The 27,117-nt window shown below is 41.5% G+C and overlaps 1 protein-coding gene across 8 annotated transcripts in view; it reads left to right on the top strand.

The window, feature by feature from the left end:
- The window catches only part of HDAC5 (histone deacetylase 5), a 65,380-nt gene that overhangs the window by 10,822 nt on the left and 27,441 nt on the right, over window positions 1–27,117 (top strand). For 3 of the 8 annotated variants that reach the window (XM_075177251.1, XM_075177250.1, XM_075177249.1), the window contains exons 1-2: window positions 20,276–20,736; window positions 25,245–25,510. In XM_075177251.1, the coding sequence (XP_075033352.1) occupies window positions 20,583–20,736; window positions 25,245–25,510 (420 nt within the window). In that variant the 5' untranslated portion in view covers window positions 20,276–20,582. Of the gene's footprint in view, window positions 1–9,603; window positions 9,777–16,620; window positions 16,672–20,270; window positions 20,737–25,244; window positions 25,511–27,117 lie in introns of those variants that run through there. The other 5 variants (XM_075177253.1, XM_075177252.1, XM_075177255.1 and 2 more) reach the window with 5 other exon arrangements.

Below are 27,117 nucleotides of genomic sequence, written 5' to 3'. Positions count from 1 at the left end.
TCTCTCCACATAATTATCACCGGAAACCCCATGCACACATACTTAGTACTGATGAATGGGCAGCATGACGCAGATCACTCATGTCTGATGACTGCATACCACTATCGTGTAATAAACACTTTCTGTCGCTTTTATTGTTTGGCTGTATAATGGCAATTACAGCTGGGACCAGTAGGTCCAGATTTAAATGTTTTACTTACTTTATTGTAACCCTTTTCATTGCCACAGAGAATGTCCCTACTGCACCACATCCCATAGGCCATGTGTAAAACAAATCCGTGTGTGTTATAAGTAATTACATTAATTGTTGTTTTTCATGCTGGAAACTATAGTAAAGGAAAAATGTAGTATAGGGAGGACAAAAGACTGCTGCCCCTGCAAGTCTGCCACCCTAGGCTTGGGTCTAAGTAGCCTTTCTATAAATCCAGACCTGAGTGCAATAATGGAGCTGCTCTAGTATATCAGCTGTTTTTGGAAATTGGCCATGATATCTTAATTGGTGTGGCCTGAAAACAATTGAGTGAAAACCATATATTACTACAATTAGGTTTGCTAATAATCCAATGTAATCCGATCCCATGATTATCGGGTATGTTGGTAGATGCGGTTGGATGATGACCTCAGAACAGTCCCAGTCATGCCACCGGTGACCTATGCATGGGGCCTAACTGGACAACGGTGCTGGGCTGGCCCTTGTGTGGCCAGCTTATCGCTCTTGCAAAATTAATGCAATATTGTATTAGACGAAAGTGTAGTTTACCTGTTAAAGGGCCATAAAACCAACCTGATTAAGGCCGCTATGGATAATGTAAGCTTCAAGATGCTTATTTACACTAAGGATATTTAATAATAATAAAAAAGTTTCCCTGCGTACAGCAAATTTCCTGTCAATGAACTGGAACATGGAAGTAGCTTGTACTTAACTGTAAAATAAAGGTAAATACATTACCAAATATCAGTCAATGTATACATACAGCTGCTGCTCGTCCTTCTTCCACTGCTTATTTCTGGAAATTTGTTCTAGTAAACATTTACAACCTATGTTTAACTTGTGTTTTGGTGTGATCTGGCTACACTGGGGGCTTGTAGACTCTACCAGTCTTGACTGGTGCTCAGGAGCTGCTGGGCTGGGGAAAAGGGGGGCATATGTCCCCCAGGCTGGTCCCTTCGTGGGCTACCTTGGCCTGGGTCATTGGGCCACCTGTTAGGCTGCTGGCCCTGATCATCAACCCACAGAACTAGATGACGGAGATCTTCGCCTATAGCAGCCGCCTTTCCCTTAGAGCTTGACATGCTCACCGGTACTCGGATGCCACCAGGACTTAGCTCCACGTGTAGTGTGGGTTAGTAATGCAGCGGTGGGCCAGGAGACTGGTAGAAAGCAGCGGGTAGTCAAACGATAGCCAAGGTCACAGGCAAGCAGGGTAATTGATAAACACGCCAGAGGTCGGGGTCCAGGCACGGTAGCAAGGTCCAAGGGACAGGCAAGAAAGGTCAGGGTCACGAGCAAAACAGGCAGAGTCCAATAATCCAAGCAGGGGGGTCATACACAGGGAATCAAACAGAGTATCCACAGGACAGCGACTAGGAAGCAGGAGCAGGTCAGCAAGACTGGAACAGAGAAGCTATAACCGGCAGGGAGGCTAAGCCCTCCCTGCCTTAAACACAGACTGGCCAATCAGAGCCTAGCTCTGTAATATACCCCCAGCTTGTGCCTAATACATTTACTGGACAAATCAGCCTACAGGCTGAAACGTATTAACTAAAACCTACTGTGCACGCGCGTGCCCGGCTTCCTACATTGCCAGGACGCGGCGCTTGAACTAGAAACCGTTGCCTTGGCCAGAAATGACGTCCCGGTCGTCAAGGTGACGCCAGAGGGCACAAGAAGCGAGCCATGGCGGCTGTGAGTACTGCCGCGGCTCGTGACACCACCTTCATCTTTTTCCTTTAAAATGTTCCTAATAGGCTATTGAGTCGAGTCTTGTCCGCTGGGCTAAAATTTGCCAGCCCTCCCCTGCTGGGGAGAAGCTGGGTCCAGGAGTTGAACTTATAGTGTCCCCCTTTTGCAACAAGGGGAATAACAATTCAGCATGCCAGCAGTTGCAGCAAATACATTTTTATTATATCATTACATTTAGTAATCGCCAGCATAATTTGCAGCACTATAAAATTGGATGCTAACACAGGAACAGTCCCACAATATGAAAACTAAAATTGGGAGCGTTTGGTGGTGCTAGTGTTGGAATGCTGAGTTTCCTAGAATTTAGACTCTAAAATGACACAACCATGGTAATTGATGTGACAATTTTGCTACATATTGTACAAAAAATAAGTAAGGGTTGGCTGAGCCACTGTAACGTCATTCGACCTGGGTTTGGAGATTCACAAGTGAATCATCTGTCGCACACTCCAGAATGAGCTGTATTGGATATTCTTACCATAGCTCCTAAAACCTCTAAAGGCAGTATAAATCTTTTGCTCGCTGCCTAGGTAGCCGCAAGAAAAAGCCTGCTGAGTTGTGGGTCTGAAACGCCCCTTCACCTTTCTCGCTATTCCAATAAAAATTGTTTAATATTTTCTTTGGATGGATTGGCTGGAGGAATCATTGCACAAAGAAAAACAATCGCAAACATTTTTTGAAAGGTGGGAAAGCTTTGTCGTTACTCTATCTCCTTCCATGAAGGAACAGGTCTGGAAGTACTGTCTGGAATGTAACATGCCTATGTCTACAAGTACCTTCAGTGACTATAAATACTATTAGTGACTCTTAAATCTTGGGTGGCTTCCACTGGTCCCTCATAGATTGTAAACTGTCAAATTTGAATCCTCAATTTTAGTGTAAACGGAACATAACCCACAAATGTCAAGAAACAAAATAGTCCTGTTTCTGTACATTGTAAACCATTATGTTAAGCTCTGACAAATGTTTCCTGTTATGCATGAGAACACTGATACACTTGTTCCATATATTCCATACGGTTTAATAATTATTTGTAAACGGAGCTGATATGTCAGAACCTATTTCCTGGGTGCTCCACCCGGCTCTTGAAGCCCAACAGTCCTATTATACTAGGAGAAACAATGGTTTATTCTATTACAACATGCACTATGTGAGCACTACAACCAGCAATGTGTGTTAGACCACTGACCACCAGTCCTGGCAGGTGTGGGCAATAACCACCAGCTCATATGTATTGGCAGTATCAAGAATGAGCGCTAATGTACACCAGAGAGCAGCCTAAGTCATCATGAGAGGAGCCACCTGCTCCCCCAAACAAATATACACAACAAAAATGATCACTTACAGCGCTGAAAGGGTCACACAAACAGGAATGCCAGCATCAAACAGAAAGCTGTAACATAAAATTAAAATAGACATAGAGCAGTAAAGTTCCAACAAATTAATGGGGGTATTCAAATAGTTTGGCAGAAAAACCCTCTTCCAAGTGTGTTCCAGGTAGTCAAGTATAGGATAACCACGTGAAGGGGCCCCCCTTAGATGTATGCTTACAAACTGGTTTCTTTAAACACAGCACGTCAATCAAATGGTCGGTGAGGATGCCAACTGCTGACTTCACTGCATACTCCAACGATAAAACATGTGCACAAAGATAAAATCGTAGCATAATACCATTTATTGGATAACAATAAAATATCTTAATAAAATCCACAGAGTTGGTCTGCTTCTAGGAGCGTACCTCAAGGTAAAGTAAATACAGCATATATTGTAACAGGGTAAATTACCCAAAGTCCGATAGACTTGTAGCAGCTGCCGTTATCCTCAGGTAGTCCCAGCAATCGTCTCCCTGTTAATCCAGTTGGCATCCTCACCGAACATTTGATTGACGTGCTGTGTTTAAAGAAACCAGTTTGTAAGCATACATCTAAGGGGGGCCCCTTCACGTGGTTATCCTATACTTGACTACCTGGAACACACTTGGAAGAGGGTTTTTCTGCCAAACTATTTGGATACCCCCATTCATTTGTTGGGACTTTACTGCTCTATGTCTATTTTAATTTTATGTTACAGCTTTCTGTTTGATGCTGGCATTCCTGTTTGTGTGACCCTTTCAGCGCTGTAAGTGATCATTTTTGTTGAATAACCACCAACTGTTTTCAATATTATTGCAAAGTATTACATCTGCCCCCACCTGGCTACTTCTCAATGCCACCCGCCTGACAAAATTTTCTGGGGCGAACACTGTATGCACTGTATACTTTTAATATGTAATGTGAAAACGCATGTATTAAACTTGTTTATGCTTCAATAAAAAATAGTGACAATGACAGTGTTTAGGTGCAAAATATGGGTCTCCACCTGGTAAGCCCAGATTTTTGAACATAAATGAGCTTTAGTCATCTTCAGCAAAAAACACCTAGCACTTATTCGGACACGATCTGACTGCTTGGCCCCTCTTAGCCAGTAACTGTGATCACTGGGCATTGTTCCATATAGTTAAATGTTTTAATCCCCTTGTCGACTTAATTCGTGAGGGGGTATAGGAACAACGGCATCCTGATGCTTATGGTGGGGAAAAAGCACCGCACTGACGCTTGGGGTGAGGGAACAGCGGCACACTGGTGCTTGGGGTGAGTCAACTGCCGGAGAGTAACGTTTTGGGTAAGAGAACAGTGGCACATTAACTAGCTGCAAATAAAGTTGAGCATCACTGCCAAATAAAACTAATAAATGCTATGCTATCAGATATACATAATATTAAAATAAGATGAGGAAACAAGAGGCAGCCTGCCGCCCCTGTTCTGCTGCCACCCAAGGACTGGTTTATGTGGTCCTCCCACAAATCTGAGCCTAACTGTTTCTCTTTCACTTGCAGAGACGTTATTAGATAATTCCAACAACAAAAATCATATGTTATAGGGCTACATAACCTTAAAAGAAGTTAGCCTGCAATGATGAAAAGTTACCTTGTAGCATTCACAAATATGTATAACAAAATTAAGGATATTTGTAACATTGACACTACTTAGTACTATAATACTTGCAAACTTTGTAAACATGTCCTCTGGGGTATGCAAAGAGATGGGAGATTTGTGTTACCATGGACTGTCCACCGTTGCATTGCAACCCCCCCCACACACACACGTTCAATGATGTCATGATGTCCCTGTCCATGCCCACCTCCCCAGCCGTCCGGGAGAGTTTCAGACTGCGAGAGTTGGCATATATGATTTTTATATAATGCCAATAGGATATGCTATTTTTGCTAATTAATAGTTACTTGTTTTGCATACATGCAAAAATTCTAAACAAATGTAATTTTTATAGCGGCACCACATTGCGCAGTGCTTTCCAGAAAATATTGAATTATTCACATGGGAGTAAACCAGAGCACTGGAAACAAATCCACACACACTGAGAAAACATACAGATTCCACACAGATAGTGCCCTCTTTGCAATCAACCCTATGGCCCCCATCCTGTAAGGCCATGTGGGAACACTCATCACCATTTATTTATATAGCGCCAATTATTCCACAGCGCTGTACAGAGAACTCATTCCCATCAGTCCCTGCCCCATTGGAGCTAACAATCTAAATTCCCTAACATATACACACACAGACAGAAAGAGAGACTAAGGTCAATTTTTGATCGCAGCCAATTAACCTACTAGTATGTTTTTGGAGTGTGGGAGGAAACCGGAGCACCCGGAGGAAACCCATGCAAACAGGGAGAACATACAAACTCCACACAGATAAGGCCATGTTTGGGAATTGAACTCAAGACCCCAGCGCTGTGAGGCAGAAGTGCTAACCACTTCGCCACCGTGCTGCCCTATGTACATTATTTAAATTTTCTCTAATATGGTTCATATTCCTAAAAGGGGAAGATAAAATACTTTGCTATGCTTGAGGAATGGACAAAACAATGAAGGCTGCACATTAATTCTAGTGTAAAGTCCTGTTTTTGGGGAGAAAAACTCTTAGGTCCTGCATCATTATTATTATCATTGTAGATTTGTAAGGAGCCACAGTGCTGTACAGTAGGGAAAGAAGGACATACATAAAGCAGGGACATACAAGGTAGATAAAATAAATGCAGACATGATAACAATGGGTAGGGAGGACCCTTCTCATAAGAGAGCTTACATTCTAATTGGAAGTGTGCACATAAGCGGGAGTAGGGTAAGCTCTAATAAAGAGATGGGTTTTCATAGAGCATCTAAAGATTTGAAAGTTGTGTGAAAGCCTGATTGGGCGCGATAGGGAATCCGTAAGTGGGCAGCAGCACAGGAGAAGTTTCATAGGTGGGAGTGAGAAATGACTACCAGAGACTAAGACGAGGCACAGGCAGAGGTTGATTTAAGAGGGTGGGAGGGAAAGTATTTTGAAATGAGACGTAATATTTATGAAGGGGTGTTGTTGTCAATGGTAAATAATTTGAATAGGATTTTGAAGGACACATGGAGCCAATATAGGGATATATTGGGGGCCAAAGCTACAGGGAAGAACTTGTTTTTTCAGACTGTTCTTAAGCAGGTGAACAAAGTAGTCTACAAATAGTAAGCAGTGTATAATTCTTTATTACATAGGCAGGGATTTGCAATAGGAGCGAGATCTTGATTCCACTGTTCTGAACTTTAGTTAGAACTCAAGCTGCTCATGCTGCAAATATAGGGTTGTCTCCTATTTACCCTCATGGTATTGGGTCCCATGTGACTGGCTACTGAAGGCCAACTAGCCAGATCTGGGTGACCAGGTTGGACGTGTCTGAAAGCTCCGGCATCTGGCTCACACTGGGACAAGTACATATGATTGAATGATAAGCGCACGTACTAGCAGATCATGGTCATTTGCAGACTTTATTTTCCTGAAACTGGGTAAACTGGAATATATTAGGGATAGTTAGTCATGCAAACATTTTCGCCAATTTGGTTGAAAATGACCATATGGACTGGCCATGCATCTGCCTGCATGGGCAACATTAGAGCTTTGTGTTCAGTGTTGTTGGTAAAATAACTCTGGTACAAAGAAACTGCAAAATTGGTGCAGAGTCTTATGCACAATCATGAAATGCTTAATATGCATAGCTTGGTGGAAAAGGAGGGACTTATTTGAAAATATCAAAGGGTATTCGCAAGATTAAGTAGAGGAGTTTTTTATAAGAATAAATAAAATTTTCAATACAAGAAGACACGCTCCAAAATAGTGGGTGGAAATTTGGGATCAATGTTATTATGTTATTCTTTTTTTCTAAGTAATATGTTCTTCATACAAGCTCCCAGCAGATGTAGTTAAACGAACAATAATGTCATTTAAACATGCTTGGGATGAACACGCGGCTATTCTGATAACATGCTATTTATTTCAAAGAAAAGGAGACAACATGGATCACATGGTCTTAAAATTGCACCTAATGTCCTATTAATTTGATTATTTTAACTTTTCTTTTTAGATGTTGGTGATGTTTTAGGTTTGCCCCATCTGCACAGGTTCTATATTTTATGACCTGATTCCCAACTGATTCATTCCCCAAAATGGCTGTCTCCACTGTGTGATTCTAAAAGTGCATCCATGGTGCCTTTAGTTCATACTTACCCACTTTTGAAGGCAGCTGTCCGGGAGGGGGTCCGTCGAAGGGGCGTGGCCACGTGTGGTGCACCGTTAGGCTCCGTCCCTGTCAATCTTATGCAATTTTGGCTAATCACAGGAGGGGGTGGGGCCACGATGACGAGTTTAGCCCCGCCCCCACCCATCTTCAACAACGGAGACAGCTGGATCCGGGATTTTTGCCTGCTCTCTCGGGAGTCCGGGAGAACTCACAAAAATTCGGGAGTCTCCCGGACATTCCGGGAGAGTAGGCAACTATGCTTTAGTTCCTAGTGCATTTGTAGCTTGCATTCTTATGGTACTGCACTGTGTATATTGCAGGTAACACCGTATTAGTACTGCAGTCATCTGGATAAAGGTACCCAGCTACGAATTGTGATTGTGGCTCCAGAAATTCTATATGCGTAACATAGAAGAGTGAAGCCAAATGAGACTGGGATCCAAAAATGATGTTAACGTAGAATAGAATATATCTGGCATTTGCATTTTCATATTTTTCCATGTATCTAAACCCATGAACTTTTAAAATGCCAGAAGAGCAAGCTTACATATGCGAGCGTATATCTATTTATATGCACCATTGACGTGTTTATAGCATGTTGCAGTGACTGGAGATACTACATCAATGCCTCCCTCTTTATGCGTATGTCACAGTCAAGGAAATGTCTTCACCTACAATTATTTGTGCTCCACTGTCCGCAGCTTTTTTCTTGTTTTTCACCATATCTTATTTGCCTGTTTATATACTCTGGTCCTCTAATTTTGACTCTCATTCATTTTCTTCTCTGTCTTTCCCCTTCTGTCTGTTTCTGATGCATGTCCATTCATGATTCACTCTGTATTCCATTCATACTTTTCTCTCTCTCTCTGTTTCCATTCATACGGCGCTCTCCCTCCCACACTGCGTTTTCTGAATGCTAATGACTGTGCTGGTGCTGAGGGTCACAGACGCATGGAGACGTGATCTCCAAGCAGTATGGGGGTGCAGGCAGTCTTAACCCTCCGCTGCTAGATGAATACAACAGCATTGCAGAGGGACAGTTGGTGTAATTCAAATTGTTTCATATAATGGTCCACAATATGTTTGATAGTAATATGAAATAATGAAATATTATAAGGTACAATTTGTATTCTACTCCCTAATTCTATCCCTCACTATTTCTCTTGTATTAAATATCCTTCTAATAGAAATTCTCTAGATATCACTCCTGTCCCCTTCTGCTGCAGTAAATCATATATGTATATGTACTGTATGTATATCATTTCCTTATAACCTCTCACTGCAATATTATCCTGCAACTCCTCCTGTTACTCCATATATCCTCTGCCTACAGCTCCTCCTATTACTCCATATATCCTTTGCCTATATCTCCTCCTATTACTCCATATAACCTCTCCCTATAACTCCTCCTATTACTCCATATATCCTCTGCCTATAACCATACTTGCCAACATTTTTTTTTCCTTTTCCGGGAGATGCCGGCTGGGACGTGGGCGTGCAGGGGGCGGGGCTGCGAAATCGCGTCATTTTGGCCCCGCCCCCGTGACGGAATGACGCAAATCGCGTCATTTTACAGTGGGGGCGGGGCTAAACGCCGCGATTCCGGGTGAATCGCGGCGTTTAAACTAAATTTTTCCCCCTTCCTATCAGGGAGATTGCCACACTCGTCCGGGAGACTCTTGCAAAATGCGGGAGTCTCCCGGACAATCCGGGAGAGTTGGCAAGTATGCCTATAACTCCTCCTATTACTCCCTATAACCCCTCCTATTACTCCATATAACCTCTCCCTAGAAGCCCTCCTATTACTCCATATAATCTCTCCCTAGAAGCCCTCCTATTACTCCATATAACTTCATATATCATGTCACTATAATCCCACCTGTTACTCAGTGTCCATTGTACTTATTGTAGTATGAAGTGGTGATGTAGATAATTACTGCTGCTCATTCCTTGATGTTTTCCTTCAACTTTTTATCTTCAAGAAATTCAAAGAGAAATCACAGTTTATTATTACCTTTTTCTTTCAATTATAGGGCAGCACAAGCCGAGGGATGTGCCCAGTGGACCCATTCTGCTAACGCCGCAATTTTTGTTTCACCCTAAAAGAAGTCCTGGGCATTGGAGATCCAAGGTGGGGGTTCTTGTCCCCTCTTCATGTCTGTCCAACCATTGGACATTGGAATGAACCTTCCAACCCAGTCAGGTAAGTGTTGGCTAGGGGAGGGAAGGCTAAAATTATTATTATTATTATTATTATTACTACTGCTATCTTCCTTGATATAATACCACCATATTCCGCACTGCTGTACTGTTATAGATCATTTTTCAGTCAGGCACACTAAGTCCTGCCTCACTCTAGCTCACAAAATAATCTCCCTATCACAGCCTAACAAACACTTAAACACGCAGCAGCTTATTTAATCAGAGACCAATTATAACTCACTAGTACAGAACATACAAATGCCACAGAGAACATCCTTGTTGTTTTCTAGCCCAGGATCACAGTGCTGCGACCCAGCAATGCTGACCACTGTGCCAATGTATGTCGCTTCTAAAGCACTTACATGTTTCATGTACATTGCTTCCCAAAATCCAAATGAGCAAAGAGAGACTTTACATATAGACATGAATTTATACAGTTCTCGTGTTCAGGTGGCACCACACACGCTTTCACACATACCATTGTACAGGGCATTAATCACTGTAAATCTCAGTTAGATACAGATAATAATAATACAGTGTGAGGACACTGAGTATAGGATCCAGAAAGACAAATTTAGGATTTATTTCATAATATAGTGCAAGTAGAACACAAACTGTAACCTGTAATAACCAATCAAGTACTTGCTTTCATTAATGTGTCTACACAAACTGCTAAAGACAAAACTCAATATGAAAGTGACTATTTTAAAAGGGAATGAGTTGGGTTTTAGTTGGGGGTGTTGGAGGATTTTTTTCTCCATAAAAGGACAATGAGGTATGTCATGTATTAAAGAGGTGTTAAGCAATGAAGGATTATATTTTAGGAAGAAAGTTACAAGACTCTGATCCCTTACATCATACAGACAATTTAAGGATGAATACAAGGGCTGAAGTACTTGTTTTTTTGGACATTGGTTTCTGTATAACACAAAATATTTCTTAGTACATTATTAGTCAGTTGGTAAGAAGCAAAATTGTGAAACTTAGTCATCAAATCAGAAAACAAACAATAAGAGTAGTATCATCATCATCATCATTAGTTATTTATATAACGCCACTAATACTTTTTAATGCCTAAAAAATAAACTGCAATTGTTCTGGAAACAAAGTGTCAGCAAATATCTAATGCTGGCTGCATAAGTTGTGAGATCTGCTGCAATTCACCCCATAAGGCAGGGTGCGTGGCCACGAGACCCTGCTAATACCTGATGATAATCCAATAGAAATTGGTTGGATAATTTTAGTTCATAGTGGTTAATATGGTGCACTGATAAATCCATTAGCCTATCTGGGTGGTCATCTGCTGCCCGGCCACTGTTATACCGATAGTGGTTGTGCTGCTCAGCCTAAGGATAAATCTTACCCACCATGTGTGGCTAAATTGGCCTCTGATCCTGTCACTCAATGTTTGAGTCGAGTGGCTGGGTTGTTCCTTATGGAGACAGCATTACAAATGATGATGAAAATACACATATAAAGTAATGACATATTTCAAATGATAACAGGACTCAAGTTATCCTGTGGGTTTTGTCATTGTATGACACTTAAGAACATTGCTTACACAGATCAACTGACATCATCGGCTTACTAAACCAACTCCCAATTAAAAAGACATAAACATTCACACTCCTTTGATCTATCTTTAGGAACATTTTGAAGCAATAGAACCTTGGGTGTAAATTGCTAATACAATTACAACCACCATTGGTTAGATACAGTTTCTAGTAGGGTGTATCTAAGAGTTCTTGAATTTGATAAAAACCCCTCATTTTAACAAACCATTCACAGTAACATTCACTGCAATTTAAGCCCACTTTTACAAGTACATTTCTAGACCAAAAACATTTGTTTCTTATTTATGAATTCTTTGTTAAAGGAAAGATTGTGAAAAAGCTTGTCATAGTTTTGTGAATTACAATTAACGTGTTGCCTAGCTTAATACCATGTGCTGTCTTACTGCAGTATGATCTCCAGAGGTATTCATCACAATAACGGAGTTAGATCCTGAAGGGACAAAGAGAATTATTTAGAAGCGGTTTGCTGTTGGAAAGACAAACCTATCCTTTGTTCTGCAGGGAGAGGTTTAAATTGAGACTGTCAATTCTGAGACAATTAGTTGTTTACAAAGTACCTAACGCACAAGTGATTTCTCAAGCTGCGTCCCACACGGAGTGTACCTCCAGCAAACTGCTAGGGAAGCAATGTGGCATGGACAGTAGAAGCAGTGCTGTATAGAGGATCAGTGGATATCTATCCCACACTATTTCTTTGCTGATTCCATTTAAAACGCTGCTGGAGAAACTGGTCTTGTGGACAAGTGTAAGAAAAGATTGGATTTTCTGTGCTTTTTTTTGCTGTGGAGAGAGCATAGAATAACAGCATGTCCTGTATGCAGATATGATGACTTGGCTTGAGAGTTGTGTCATACTGCTTTATCCTCACTCCCTGGTGCCTTCCTCCCTGTGTCACAGCTCCCCCACTTCACAATCACTCTAGAAACATAAAAGCTGCTCGGGAGCACGTATATAGCGTTACTTGCGACATGTCTCAATCTGTCACAGCATTTGCATGCAGAGCGTGCGAGTTTTGTATGCTTCTTTACAAGTAAAGTGGTACTGTGTAAGGCTGATCAGTTTTTGATTGCACTAATGCAGTATGTAATAACAAATTGCCTGCATCGTGACAAGTGCTATTTAGGATCTAGGTCCTGCTCAGTGGTATTCCTTGGCTATGTAGCTATAGCCTCTGATGTCATGAGACTCCCCTCTTCTGACACACGGCAGCTTGTGCGTTGTCTGCTCGTCGCTCTCTACACGTTACAAGCCACAATGTGTCAAAATAAAGGAGCCCGTTAGCTGTCAGGAGGGGAAGTATTTTCCAATTAACAAGGGCCTGCTGTTCTGACATCAGTGGGGTGGGGTTTACCAGTAAAGTGGCTCTCAGGGTGGACATCTCATCATCATCATCATCACCATTTATTTATATAGCGCCACTGATTCTGCAGCGCTGTACAGGGAACTCATTCACATCAGTCCCTGCCCCATTGGGGCTTCCAGTCTAAATTCCCTAATATATACACACACACACACAGACACAGAGAGAGAGAGAGAGACTAGGGTCAATTTTTGCTAGCAGCCAATTAACCTACTAGTATGTTTTTGGAGTGTGGGAGGAAACCGGAGCACCCGAAGGAAACCCACGCAAACACGGGGAGAACATACAAACGCCACACAGATAAGGCCATGGTAGGGAATTGAACTCATGACCCCAGCGCGGTGAGGCAGACGTGCTAACCACTTAGCCACCGTGCTGCCCATTATTCAGTAATGGGTGGGTTTCATAATGAAACATTATATACCTGTCATTCTAAGCCACCCCCATCTGATGCTGTAAGTGCGTTGGTGTTCATCAGTCCCTCTGCGTGAGAAGATCCCATGTGTGGCCCTATAATGACATGTCAATAAATGGTTGTATGCCCACTTACCTATAGGCATCATTCTCTATCTGTTTCCATCATATGTTTCTTCATTTTATAACTTATCTGTTCCGAATTGTTTCCCTCTATGGGCCTGATGTAGAGCTGAATGTAATGATGCATCAATGCTTATGAACAAAAAATAAATCTGCACACTTACATTTTCATGTCTGTATCAAAGATGCATCTTTCTTCCATCATTAACTCCAAAACGTGCTCACCGTTTATGTAGGCGCAAAATTTACCACTTATAGCTAATATTTTCCCCAGATCCGTTTACCTCAAAATATGATGCATCACAAAGTTGCGCAAATGAACTTACGCGCAACTCTAGTTTCTAGATAAGGCTCTATCCTTTTCCCAAATTCACTAAATCTATAGTGCATCTCTCAGTTCTGCTATCCTACACTAGATGGTGTTGTTGAGAATAAAATGTTTTCCTAGATATGAACTCATCCTAGTAATGTAGGCACATCTGTGAATATCTGCATGTCCCTACCCTATGCCGCTACATCTGGCCTTTGAATATTATGCATCTGCTTCCTCCATGGCTTTTCAGTAGGAGCCAGGTTTTAAAGGGATCTAGTGAAACAACGAGTTTGCTTGTACAAGTCCAAGCATTACCTGCCAGGGAAGAGTCAATGAGCAGGCATAATGATAGGTAATGAGGTGTTTAACCCTGTGTGCTGGACATGGATCGTTACAGGTGTCAGTGTAGTGAGATGCTAGTCACTGCTTCCCAGGTACCAGATAGCCCTCTTCCCTATTAGTAATTGGTCCCTCTGGATTGCAGTTGCAGTTACTTGTCTGTCCTCCCCACTGGTCCCTTGTCATAACCACTGGTCCACGTTGTTTCACTGCATGCTGACAAGACAGGATCCTGCGCTGAAGCTCTGCAGGGGACAGGAGAGTGAAATGTGCCAGGTCAGAAGATTCGTATTGAATGCAGCACCAAACAGGAGCTGCAAGTACCCATTCCGGCACTCTGTTCTCACACACCTCCTATTGATAGCACAGTGAATCCTATGAACAGTCGGGTCTCCCTACTGAAGGAACTTGTCTTGCCAACAGTCGGTCGATGTGGAGGTATAAGGTAGTGATGAGTGTCACAGAGTAGGCATCTCAATACTATGCTCATAAACAGTGTTCTGTATAGTCACACAGAAGGTCAGGTGGATATATCAGATTGATGTGTCACCTGTGTGGAAGACTTTAAAACATGCTCTGTTCATGAGGTCTGAGGCTTGGTTTGAGAACCAGTGTACTGAGACAGTCATATCAATAGCTTTAATACCTTTAAATAATATTTACCCTACTTCACCATTTCACTGCTATGATCTCTGCTCCACCTGTACTGTGTCAGTGGCAGAGATGGACAATAAAGTGATTTATCATGCTGTACCCCTGGGAATCAGTTCTGAAAATGTATAGCTATAACCTCTTTTGGGTCTGCACTTGGTCCTGGTATATAGAGAAAACATGAGGGCACTACCATTTAGCAGACTTTTACATGTTGCAAAAAGTAGGGTATGACAATTGTGGTTGTGCGTTCCCCAGTGTGGCCATCGCTTTACAGTTTCAATATAGATCCACTATAATTATCATGACTAGTATATAATACAGAGATGAGCCCATTCTGGTGATCAGTATATAGCAGAGGGGACCCTTTTGGTGTTTTTATACAACACAGAGCCCCATCTTTTTGACCAATATACATATCCAAATACTTAAATAAAAGATAAGCATTTGGAGCCCTTGTTACTGTGGAGTCCTGTGTAGCTGCTGTATTACTGTGTATGTGTAACTGACCATTGTTCCTGTTGGTATCAGTGTATTGTTTACATGAGTCTTTACCTCTATTACGTGGTGTTGTTATATGACATTTAATGGTGACCTCCAGTGTGCATATTTTTACTATCTATGTATGATAATATTTTTTTTAGGACTGCCCTTGGACTATGTTTTGTCTGTAGGATACTGAAATATTGAGTCCTATGTTAGACTGTATAGGTTGTAACTTTTTCCAGTTATATCCGCTATATTTGTTGGACCCTACCTGGTTGCATTTTTATATGCTGTACCATTATTTTTAATGATTTATTATTAGTTATAGCTTGTCAACTATTGTATCTCAAAGCTGAGCGCACGGGATGTGAAAGAGTGAAACGTTTAATGTAGTATGGTCTTCACCCCTCAGTGCTGCATTGCGAATCTGAGATTTACTCTACTCCATGGATTGTAACTTTGGTCTATAACACTACAATTTCCAGTTTGTTCATCTTACAGGTGATAATGCTTAAGGAGAGCATATGTATGTTTTTTTTTTTTTTTATTACATTGATTAAATTCGTTTTTGCTTGATAAAATTACAACAAAGTTCTGCTGTGACACCTTTTTTTTTTGTTGTTGTTGTTAAAAATACTCATTTGTCTATGGCCCGAGAACATTGGTTGTTCAAATCTTCATTTCCTACTCATCGAGGTCTGAAATGAGCCATTCTAGAACCACCTGTGGTCAATTAGAATGTTCACAGCAGCATAGAGTATTTCAGGAGACAAATGTGCTGATGTGGTGGGATGTGATGTCCAAAAAAATAACACTAGAGGACCTGGTGTAAGGTCAGCTGTAAAGTAAAAGGGATCCTGTAGACCAGGCCTGTCCAACCTGCGGCCCTCCAGATGTTGTGAAACTACAAGTCCCAGCATGCCCTTCCAGCTATCAACTGGTTGTCTGCTGACAAAGCATGCTGGGGCTTGTAGTTTCACAACACCTGGAGGGCCGCAGGTTGGACAGGCCTGCTGTAGACTATGGTCCTGTGGGGGATGGCTGAGTACCCATGGTGCAGCTTCAGCACCTATGGTATAGTAAGCTCCAATCAGAATCAGAAGTCTGTCATTGCAGCTTCTGATTGGTCCTTACATTCACTTACAAGCCTATAGAGCAGTTTTTCTCAAATCCAGTCCTCAGGACCCCCTAGCAGTACCTGTTTTCCATATCTCCTTGCTGGAGCACATGTGTATTCATTACTGACTGACACAGTGTAGCAGGTGGTATAATTATTTCACTGGTCACCTGGCAATCCTGCACTGTTAGTGGGTCCTGAGGACTGGATTTGAGAAACACTGCTATAGAGAGACGCATAGCTTTTTTCGCCTGGATCTATGAGTTGAACCATGGTGCCCAGAAAATAATCGGCTGCATGTAGCAGCCCCCGGGACTCTGTGGAGGTGAAACCACCGGTTAGGGGATAGGTAATAATGCAGCTTTATGTAATACATTAGAATGTTGCTCCACTTTCAATGTTTCAGTTTCTCAATATTTCACACTTATTGTAATTTTACAGTCAAACCTATGTTATTTTTTCCACAAGGGATCAGGAAAAATTGGTATAAAATCCGATAAGGTGTAAAATGAAGAAAAGGTAAAAAATAGAAAAGTTAGGAAAGTAACACAAGACATTGCACTTGTCCAATATGATTTATTGTGCTTAACAGTTTGTTTATACTTAATTTATATAGTCTAAGGCCCCCACCACACACAGGTCCATTTAGTCCGCAGCAAATTAACCTACCTGTATGTCGTGTGGGAGGAAAACCCATGCAAACATGGGAGAACATAGTCTCCACACAGAAAGGGCCATGGTCTGGAACTCATGACCCCAGTGCTGTGAGGCAGAAGTGCTGCCCATATTATTATAAGGGTAGTATAATTCGGACTTGTGTCAGTGCGGATAGTCCTGTTTTTTTTCCCTATCCAAAACATTTACCTTACAATAACTATTTTTCCATCATTTAAACTCCAAATGAACCCAAAATAACACTATTAGTGGGGAAAGGTTTCTGCATCAGAACAGGTACTAAAAATTGCACCCAGCAAAAGGAATAATGAAGTGTTACTGGGCAAATGCGCACTTCTCACTATAAAATACAGGGACACTGTTAAGGAGAAGGACCTCAAAATCTGGGACTGCTAGGAAATTAGGCACAACTGATAACTATGCTTTAATGAATATATGACCTGTTTTTAACACCTTGGAATAACTGTAAAGTGGACCTTTGTTCTTATGCAAGCAGACATTTTGTGGGGACGACTGACATTCATTACAATGCAGCCTAGTTTCTATGATTTGATAAGCTGCAGCTTTATGAATGCTGGTTCAGTCCACAAAATGTCTGCCTCTAAACTGGACTTGTCGCCTACAAACAGTGATTAATATTAACCCTTTGGATATCCGGGCACTAAATTAACTGTACAAACTTAGACCATCCTACACTGCATATACGGTAACCTGGAAATGTTCATCTCAGGTGCTCCCTGTCAGATATATGTTTATACTATCCTCTTATTTATGGTAACCCTGTTTCCAAAGTGCTAGCAGGTCACACTTCGCTGTAATGCCATGTTTCTAGAATGAGATCCCAGCTATATATACTTGCACTGTGTCTAATAATACATTCATCTTACTATTTATGTGGGGGGAATTCAGAGTGACATCTTAATGACACGATGCAGATCAGTGCTCTGTGTATTCTATCTGCTAGTCTGTATTTCTCAGTGTGTAAAAATAGATACATGTTTTGTACTGCTGAAAATTATTAAGTATTTATACTGTGACAATTTATTTTTTATTGTTTTCTTATGGTCATCATTAAAGGGGCTTTCCAGATGATTTCATTGTATTTTACCTTGCACATGTTACAAAATACATTGCTTTATTTTTTGGGGCTGCCACATTAGGCACTATGTAAACAACAAGTGATCTCAGAACTGACAGGTTCTCTGTCAGATGTGTATTTATATCGTTAGGCAGAGTTGCCTGTTTCTGTTGCCCTGGGATAGGACACAGAGCTGCTCTCTGGATACAGTCATGTCCTATACACAAAGCACAGCAGAGCTGTGTGGTATCCAAGGGCAAAAGGTTTTATCAATCATGGCTAAGAATATGTAAAGAAGTCAAAGAAAAATAAATGTATTTAGTAAAAGTTGCAGAACATCTAAATGCCAATAAATGAAGTTATCTGAAGGTGGAGAACCTCTTTGATTATACTAATATAATAACATGTTTGTAGTGTGTATAGAGCAATTTATAATCTAGTGTCAAATGTAAACCCTCTAGAGATTTGTAAATGCATAAATTAAGCTCTGGGTAGTTAGCTTTGTGTGTGATCCTGTTAATATGACCATGCATTTGTGGGCTACCATCAATCCTACGATCAGATTAAGATCCTGTAGGACCATAGCATATCATTTATGGGCAGCACAGTGGCTAAATGGTTAGCACTTCTGCCTCACAGCGCTGGGGTTTATGAGTTCAATTCCCGACCATGGCCTTATCTGTGTGGAGTTTGTATGTTCTCCCCGTGTTTGCCTGGGTTTCCTCCGGGTGCTCCGATTTCCTCCCACACTCCAAAAAAAAAAAACATACTGGTAGGTTAATTGGCTGCTATCAAATTGACCCTAGTCTGTGTGTGTGTGTGTGTGTGTGTGTGTGTGTGTATGTTAGGGAATTTAGACTGTAAGCTCCAATGGGGCAGGGACTGATGTGAATGAGTTCTCTGTACAGCTCTGCGGAATCAGTGGCGCTATATAAATAAATGGTGGTGATGATGATTTATTGGATAGAATTCTACATGGTCGGCTAGTGGTCACATTGGAGTATGTATGGAGTTATCCAAACTTCACAGGGTCCCTTAGGACTAGTTGTTACAGCCCTAATGCTGAAGTACCATTCACCCACCTCATATTCCTGTTCACTCTCTATTCCCAAAACCACAACATACACTCCCACCACTTAGACACTGGTTATGGAAAATGTAGTGGCATTTGAGTTGAGGGTGATGAAGCCCTTCAGGCCAGCCTTGAACTTCTAAAAGATATTGACACTCCAGAACAGACAGTCAAACATAGTGTCCTAAAATACACTGCTTAATATGGGGGAGGAGGGGGTAATCATTTGTTTAGTTATCCCCTTCTTAATACACCCTTAGAGCAATGATGGGCAGCAGGCGGCCCTCCAAGTCTTCACCTGCAGCCCCCAGCTCCTTCCTGCTTTATTGTCAGATGTGTTTGTCATACCTTGTAACACTTCTTTAAATTGCCGGCTGATATGTTATTACAGATAGGTGTCTCTGTCTTTGATTAAATGCATTGTTTTAAATTATTACTGAGATTAAGGGTAATGTGTGGCTCTTTTATGGTTTAAAGGGCCGCTCCTGCTCACCATATCCTTACACGCAGCTCATATTCACTCATCCACCACTCACTATGCTGCTAGATGCGGCTTACATCCATACCCGCTCATACGCTCTCCTTATCCCCCCCAATAGACCCCTCCACATTAACTCCTAGTTCATTTGCTTCTCTTTCGATCTTTCCACCCCACCAAACCAGTTCTTACTATCTCTGCTAAAACTTGTTTTATACACCCTGCTCCCAAAACCTCCACCCCATGCGAAGATTTTCACTCCATGCTTTTAGATAATCTGTCCCAGCCACCTCCTCACAATATCTTCCTACGACACAGTGATACTATTGTATAGTATGATCTCTACACTCCCCTCGCTCGCTATTTACTCTCACAATTCTCTGCTCTCTCTCTGCAATGCTTGCACACTTATTCTCTTTCGAGTTTGCATGTTTTCTCCTATACACTGTACACTCTGCCTCTGCAACACCTGCACACGTATCTTCTAGCCAATTCATTTCTTGTATGTATTTTTGCATTATTTTCCACTTTTTACAGTTTATTTCTTTTCTTTTAACTCTGTTATTTTCCCTCTCATTCACAATTTATTCATTTTGTTTTGTGACACACATTATCTAACTTTTCACCCCCTTTTATTAATGTATTTTTTTTTCTGTCTGATTTCTCTTATTCCCCTGCATTTCTCTTTGTGTCTCTGTCTAGTGTGACACTTGGGCTCTGTTATTCCTGAGCAGTCTTTATGCTCCCCCCCCAGCTCTCTCCTTTCTCCCTCTCCCTCGTTCTGTCTCTCCTGTCTATTTATATCTGACTCCTCCTCTCCTGTTCTATTTCAGTCGCTCTGCTGCAGAACCTTCCACTTGCAGCCCAACGTTCACTAGGCAGAAGGGGGAGGGCAGGGTACAGGCCTAACTAAACCTCCTAACACCTCTGGCTCTGCCACCCACCATCCCGCTGCCACCTCCCTCCCTTTGGATATGAATGATCTGACCTCCATAGGTGCCCTGACCCTCTCTTAAAGAAGAACCAGAAGTGGAGGAGTCGTTTGGAACAGGGTGTGCTTTCTTGGGAAGAGAGGGGAGGGGAGGTCGGCTGGTTGTTGGTAGCTGGCAGCAGAGGGGGGTCTGGGAATGTTGCTGGTTCCCAGAGCCCTGGCGCTGCCTGACATGCTGCAGACTATTTATGAGACGGAGCCCTGTGTGTCCTCTGCAGATGGTGTTAAGGGGCGAGAGCCAGCGTTGGAGCTCCTCAGCCGGGCACAGGGGCACACAATGCCTACTGCAGGTGAGAAGCATTTCCTTATTCCACTCCATCCATACGGAACCTCATGCCTGTCATCCATCCACAGATATCACTAGTATCTGATTACCTCTCCTCATCTCTGCCTCCACTTGAAGGGACCCTGCTCTCCACCTTGACTTGTTTTTTTTTTAGAACATAATTCCCACACTTCTGTTACATTACAGCTAAAACATTAAACCCATACTGATACTGCACCTTCATCTCGAGCTTACTTTCCATCCTCATCATATCTTACACATCCATCACCTTCCAGATGGACTTCTACCCTCATTCTTTGAACCTTTTCTTCCTCATTATTTTTGCAGATCACTTATGGTGATTTATTGCTATCCCGTCTTTGTTTTGAAAGTCTTTTTCTCACGTTCTCACCTTGCTTTTATCCATCTTTACCTGTCGCCTCTACCAGTTTAGTTACATCATGGTTGGTGGGACCTTTATACTGTACAGCTCCTCTTATCGGCCTGCTTGATTTTCACATATTTACTTATTTGTACATATATGCTTACACTTGTTTGCTGTGGTCTCTTTACTTTAACATATCTTATCTTATATTCTATATTTACTGTTACAGCCTTATCTGTATGCTCTTACCTGTATTCTTTAAAAATAAAAACTTAATGTATTTCTTACCTACTGTTAATACACATACACCAGTACAGATACCTTTGTTATCGCCTAATACACACATCAGGGCATATACCTCTCATCTCCTAATATACAGACATCTTGGTGTATACCTCTCATCTCCTAATATACAGACATCTTGGTGTATACCTCTCATCTCCTAATACACACATCAGGGCACATACCTCTCATCTCCTAATATACAGACATCTTGGTGCATACCTCTCATCTCCTAATATACAGACATCTTGGTGCATGCCTCTCATCTCCTAATATACAGACATCTTGGTGCATGCCTCTCATCTCCTAATATACAGACATCTTGGTGCATACCTCTCATCTCCTAATATACAGACATCTTGGTGCATACCTCTCATCTCCTAATATACAGACATCTTGGTGCATACCTCTCATCTCCTAATATACAGACATCTTGGTGCATACCTCTCATCTCCTAATATACAGACATTTTGGTGCATACCTCTCATCTCCTAATATACAGACATCTTGGTGCATACCTCTCATCTCCTAATATACAGACATCTTGGTGCATACCTCTCATCTCCTAATATACAGACATTTTGGTGCATACCTCTCATCTCCTAATATACAGACATCTTGGTGCATACCTCTCATCTCCTAATATACAGACATCTTGGTGCATACCTCTCATCTCCTAATATACAGACATCTTGGTGCATACCTCTCATCTCCTAATATACAGACATCTTGGTGCATACCTCTCATCTCCTAATATACAGACATCTTGGTGCATACCTCTCATCTCCTAATATACAGACATCTTGGTGCATACCTCTCATCTCCTAATATACAGACATCTTGGTGCATACCTCTCATCTCCTAATATACAGACATCTTGGTGCATACCTCTCATCTCCTAATATACAGACATCTTGGTGCATACCTCTCATCTCCTAATATACAGACATCTTGGTGCATACCTCTCATCTCCTAATACACACATCAGGGCACATACCTCTAATCTCCTTTTACAAAGATATCCGTGTGCATTCTTCTCAACTCCTAATACACAGATATCAGTGTCCAAACCCGTCATCTACTAATACAGCATACCTCTCATCTGCTAATAGGGCAACAGGGTACATACTACTTATCTCCTAATACAAGGCACATAACTCCTCTAATAATACACAGAAAATGGTCCATATCTCTCCTCCTAATACACAGACAACGGCATACCTCTCACCTCTAAATACACAGACATCAGGAGCATATCTCTCCACCAAATACACAGACATCAGGAGCATATCTCTCCACCTAATACACGGACATCAGGAGCATATCTCTCCACCTAATACACGGACATCAGGAGCATATCTCTCCACCTAATACACGGACATCAGGAGCATATCTCTCCACCTAATACACGGACATCAGGAGCATATCTCTCCACCTAATACACAGACATCAGGAGCATATCTCTCCACCTAATACACAGACATCAGGAGCATATCTCTCCACCTAATACACAGACATCAGGAGCATATCTCTCCACCTAATACACGGACATCAGGAGCATATCTCTCCACCTAATACACAGACATCAGGAGCATATCTCTCCACCTAATACACAGACATCAGGATGCGTATCTCTCACCCCCTCAGACTTCAGTGCAGATATGTATATGCATTTTTGTACGTTTTCATCTTTCTCTCTTTATGAGTATGGGTGTGTAATGTATTTATGTGCATATCTAAAATGCCTATAAATTCAATTCGTATATGCAAAATGGTACACATGTGTGTTAGAGATTGTCACACATCACACAATCTATATATAATTCCATCTGTGTATTTTTAGCTCTACTGAAGTCTGCAGACAGAAGGAATGCTGCACGGACACTGCTCCCACTAACCCCCTCCTCTGGTGTGTGTGTGTGTGTGTGTGTGTACACGTGTATGTGTATATGTATGCATGTATGTGTGTGTGTGTATATATATATATATATATATATATATATATATATATATATATATATATATATATATAATATATATAATGTGTGTGTATGAATAAATATAATAATGTGTGTGTCTGTACCTTTATCTGTTTGTGTGTAGGTGAAAGTGGCTATTGCTCAATTAATGAAAAAAAATGGGTAAAGTAGTTACATGTTTACATTTAATAAATGTACAGCAGTACTCAATAATTGAATGCAAAGAACATAACATTTATTTTAATGATTGCTTCTGTTCGGAGACCAGCTTCAGTGCTCCGTAGCAAGCAGCAACTTATAGTTTGCGATCTGGTATGCAAGCGAGCTTGTCATATTTTATTTTAACCCATTATTCAAATGATATGTTGTGTCTCAGGCTTGCACACGTGTGCTTGCATATACAGATATTGTACAGGATGCAGGTGTATCATCTTTATACCTTTACAAACACACACTCTGCTCACTAACATTTACAATACCTCAATACCTGTCTTCACTCCCCCCATTCTTTTCCACAGTCAATATTTCTCACACTCTCCATGCAGCTGTTTTTCAGTCTATATTTAGCTCTGTTTTTCAGAGTGATCACAATGAAAGTGGTAAAAGGTGATTAGCACGCACCCTACAGGCTCTCTGCCTTCCTTGTATCTCCCCCTTCCTCTCTCACTTCCACTTTCTCTGCTTATCCTCATCCCATGTCTCTTACACAAAATCTTTATTCCCTCTTCACATTTTATATGTCCTCTAAGCTTGCTATTGCCCATTTCTGATTTTTTTTTTTTCTCCCCTCATTTTATTTACGGTATGTTTTTCTATGTTTTTATCTATCTTAGTGCTCATGTCAACTAGGCATGGTGGTGACAGCCATTTTGTGGGTTGAGCCAATGTTCATGGTAATGCAGCCTATTAATTTACTAGGAACTAGTGACATTACTGATGCCTCCGAGATGTCACTGGCTCCTAGTGAATTGATAGTTTGGACCCTATTGAATATTGACTGAGCCCACAAAATGGCTCCACTGTGTTCCTATATGGGCTTAGTTCACAAAATGGCTGCCTCCACTGTGTGCTTGCATGAATATTGGTTCAATCCGATAAAAGTAGGTGACAGAAACACTTTCAAGTATAGTCTATGACTTCACGGAAGCCTGAGCTATGTCTTTATGTTAATGATGGGCAGCAGGTGATACTTACATGCAAGTGGACACAATGACAGGATTTGTGCTACAGAACAAAGTAGTATTTTGCATTTGGACAGTATAAATAACAATGACCTTTCTAAGCATTTGGAGACCTGTCAGGATTGCTCTCTGTTCACCGCAGATCTACAAACTGGACTGTTACATTCAATTACAATTAGTTGGTTTCTACTATTGAGTTTTCAGGATTCTTTGCCAGCCAATGACCCATAATGAGTGGAGGACCAGAACTTAGCCTGCAGTTGTTGCCCGTTCTAGAAAGTACTGCACCTTTTAATAATTGCATAGGACATCACAGGCCAGAATTAGCTATAACACAGCAGTTTATGATAAAATGTAAAAGGGGAGAAAGTATAGTAGGTGGACCTGCTAGATAGAGCCCCATCTGCATCATATCCGATAGTGGCTTTTACTACAACCATCCATCCCTTTAATTTCCCCACCATCAAATCTCTTTGTGTATGGGAAGGTGCACTCTGTATTGATGCAGCTCCTCAGTCTCCATCTATCTTCCTGATGTACTACTAGGGAGTGTTTACTTTTATTGTCATTACTAGTGTTGAGTTAATTACATTGACATTTCATTGGACAGCAATAAATTAAAGCTTATTAAGTATTTGACGATCATTAGGTCATGTTCCCCACTGTCCCTTTCTCTAACCATCTGCCTTTTATCTCTTCCAAACAGTGGAGGTAACCCCGCTCCTCTCTGCAGCGGTGCCCTCTCCCAGCAGCCTCCCCCCAAGTCCCGGGGAGTTGAGGCAAGAGCCACGGGCAGCTAGTGGTCCTGGAGTGCCGATGGACCCTGTTAATCGAGAGCAGCAGCTGCAGCAGCAGCTTCTTCTCCTAAAACAGCAGCAGCAGCTCCAGAAGCAGCTTCTTTTTGCTGAATTCCAGAAGCAACATGAAAACCTGACAAGACAGCATGAGGTCCAAATCCAGAAACACCTTAAGGTAGGAAATACTGTTCTACACGCCATCTTCACTAGCAATACCTCTCCAGTATTTACAATACTAGTCTTGCTGATTTCTGAGAGCCATAATCATTGATGCCTCCCACCTCTCTCCAATGATAGCCCGTCTGTTTTACTGAAATTACAAGTGCATGCCATAGGCTTTTCCCATTGTTCTTTCTTCCACTCCTTTGCTTCCCTGCCCCCTGGACAGTTTACACTGCATGGTTCCCCACCACCATAGAGACTACTCCTGCACCTCATTTTACTATATAGATGATTCTGCCCACCCTCCACTGCAGACACTGTCATTACCACCCCCCTTTCCCCCACCATACCAACTCTTCCTTCCCCAATCCCAGCCTTCAGAGAGACAATCTGGTAACCCTTCTCCCACAGTTCTGGCCATCCTCCATGCTAGAATAATGCTGATCCTCTGCAATATACTTAAATTCTCAGTACCATAGAGTTTACTCCTCCCATGTCGCCTCCATGACTTTATCTGTCTCCTGACCAGCACTTTATTCTTAATTACATAAGACTGATCCTAATTCTCTATAAACTAGAGACATACCGTATTCCCACCTGTCAGCGTTCTGTTATAATATATACTGTTCTCTTTGCCAGAGAGAATGTCCTACCCTATTTCCCTGTAAACCCTGCCACTTGTCCTTTTTATTATCTCTGCAACTGAAAAGGACAGTTGTTTCATACCCTGAAATCTTGTTATCTATTTATCACTGTAATAGACATTTTAATCAGTTAGAACAAAACCATGGTTTAGTTATTTCCCCATACCCTTTACACCATGAAGACTGCTCCTATCTACCAATCTGTGACTACTTATATTCCTCTTCTAAAGTACATTGTAGTAGATTGATCTACAACCCTTACACCACATATATCTTGTCCGTTATGCCCTGATGACCATTGGGAAGCCCTCTCCTTTGCCTCAACAGCCATTACAGGGATCTTCTTTTCCTCAGTCCCCGCAGCAGTTACCAACTCCCCCCCCCTTCCCCCTGATAAGTTCCCAACCAACACGCTTCCCTTGTTGCAGTGCCTTGGTGTATCGCGCTCATTGGGGAACATTCTATAAAAGAGGAAGAATGGAAATTTAGCTTGAAATTGCCTTTTGTATTGTCCCAGTTTGCACTCCGTATTGTTTACCGTTTTTCCTTCCACTTTCTCCTCCTGTGTAAAAAGTGGGTGTGGTTTAGTCAATTCCACAATAAAAACATCACTTCAACAATGCACATAATTGTGTTTGTTTAATGTATTTTTCTCTGACTAAATCAGAACTCCACGTCACAAAAGTAGAACGTTTTCATAGAAAATAGAGAACTAAAATATATAATGTATATGTATGTATTTTCTTAAAAAAAAAACACAAGAAACATTGCTTGTTTAAGGGATAAAAAACTTTACATCCTACATAAATACTTGTTAATGGAATGTGGTGTAAAATTGTTGGTACATAGACATGTTTAAGCACATTTTCCGAATCCTCCACTTTTATACAGTAATCCCATGGACTTAATGCCTGTAAATCAAGTCTACACCTGTTATCCAGCACTTGCTCTATACCCTGATCCAGGAACATCTTTT

The sequence above is a fragment of the Mixophyes fleayi genome, chromosome 6 (assembly GCF_038048845.1).
Source record: "Mixophyes fleayi isolate aMixFle1 chromosome 6, aMixFle1.hap1, whole genome shotgun sequence".
Lineage (NCBI taxonomy): Eukaryota > Metazoa > Chordata > Amphibia > Anura > Limnodynastidae > Mixophyes > Mixophyes fleayi.
Note: the sequence above shows the minus strand (reverse complement) of the source record. Positions and strands in the feature narration are given on the sequence as shown.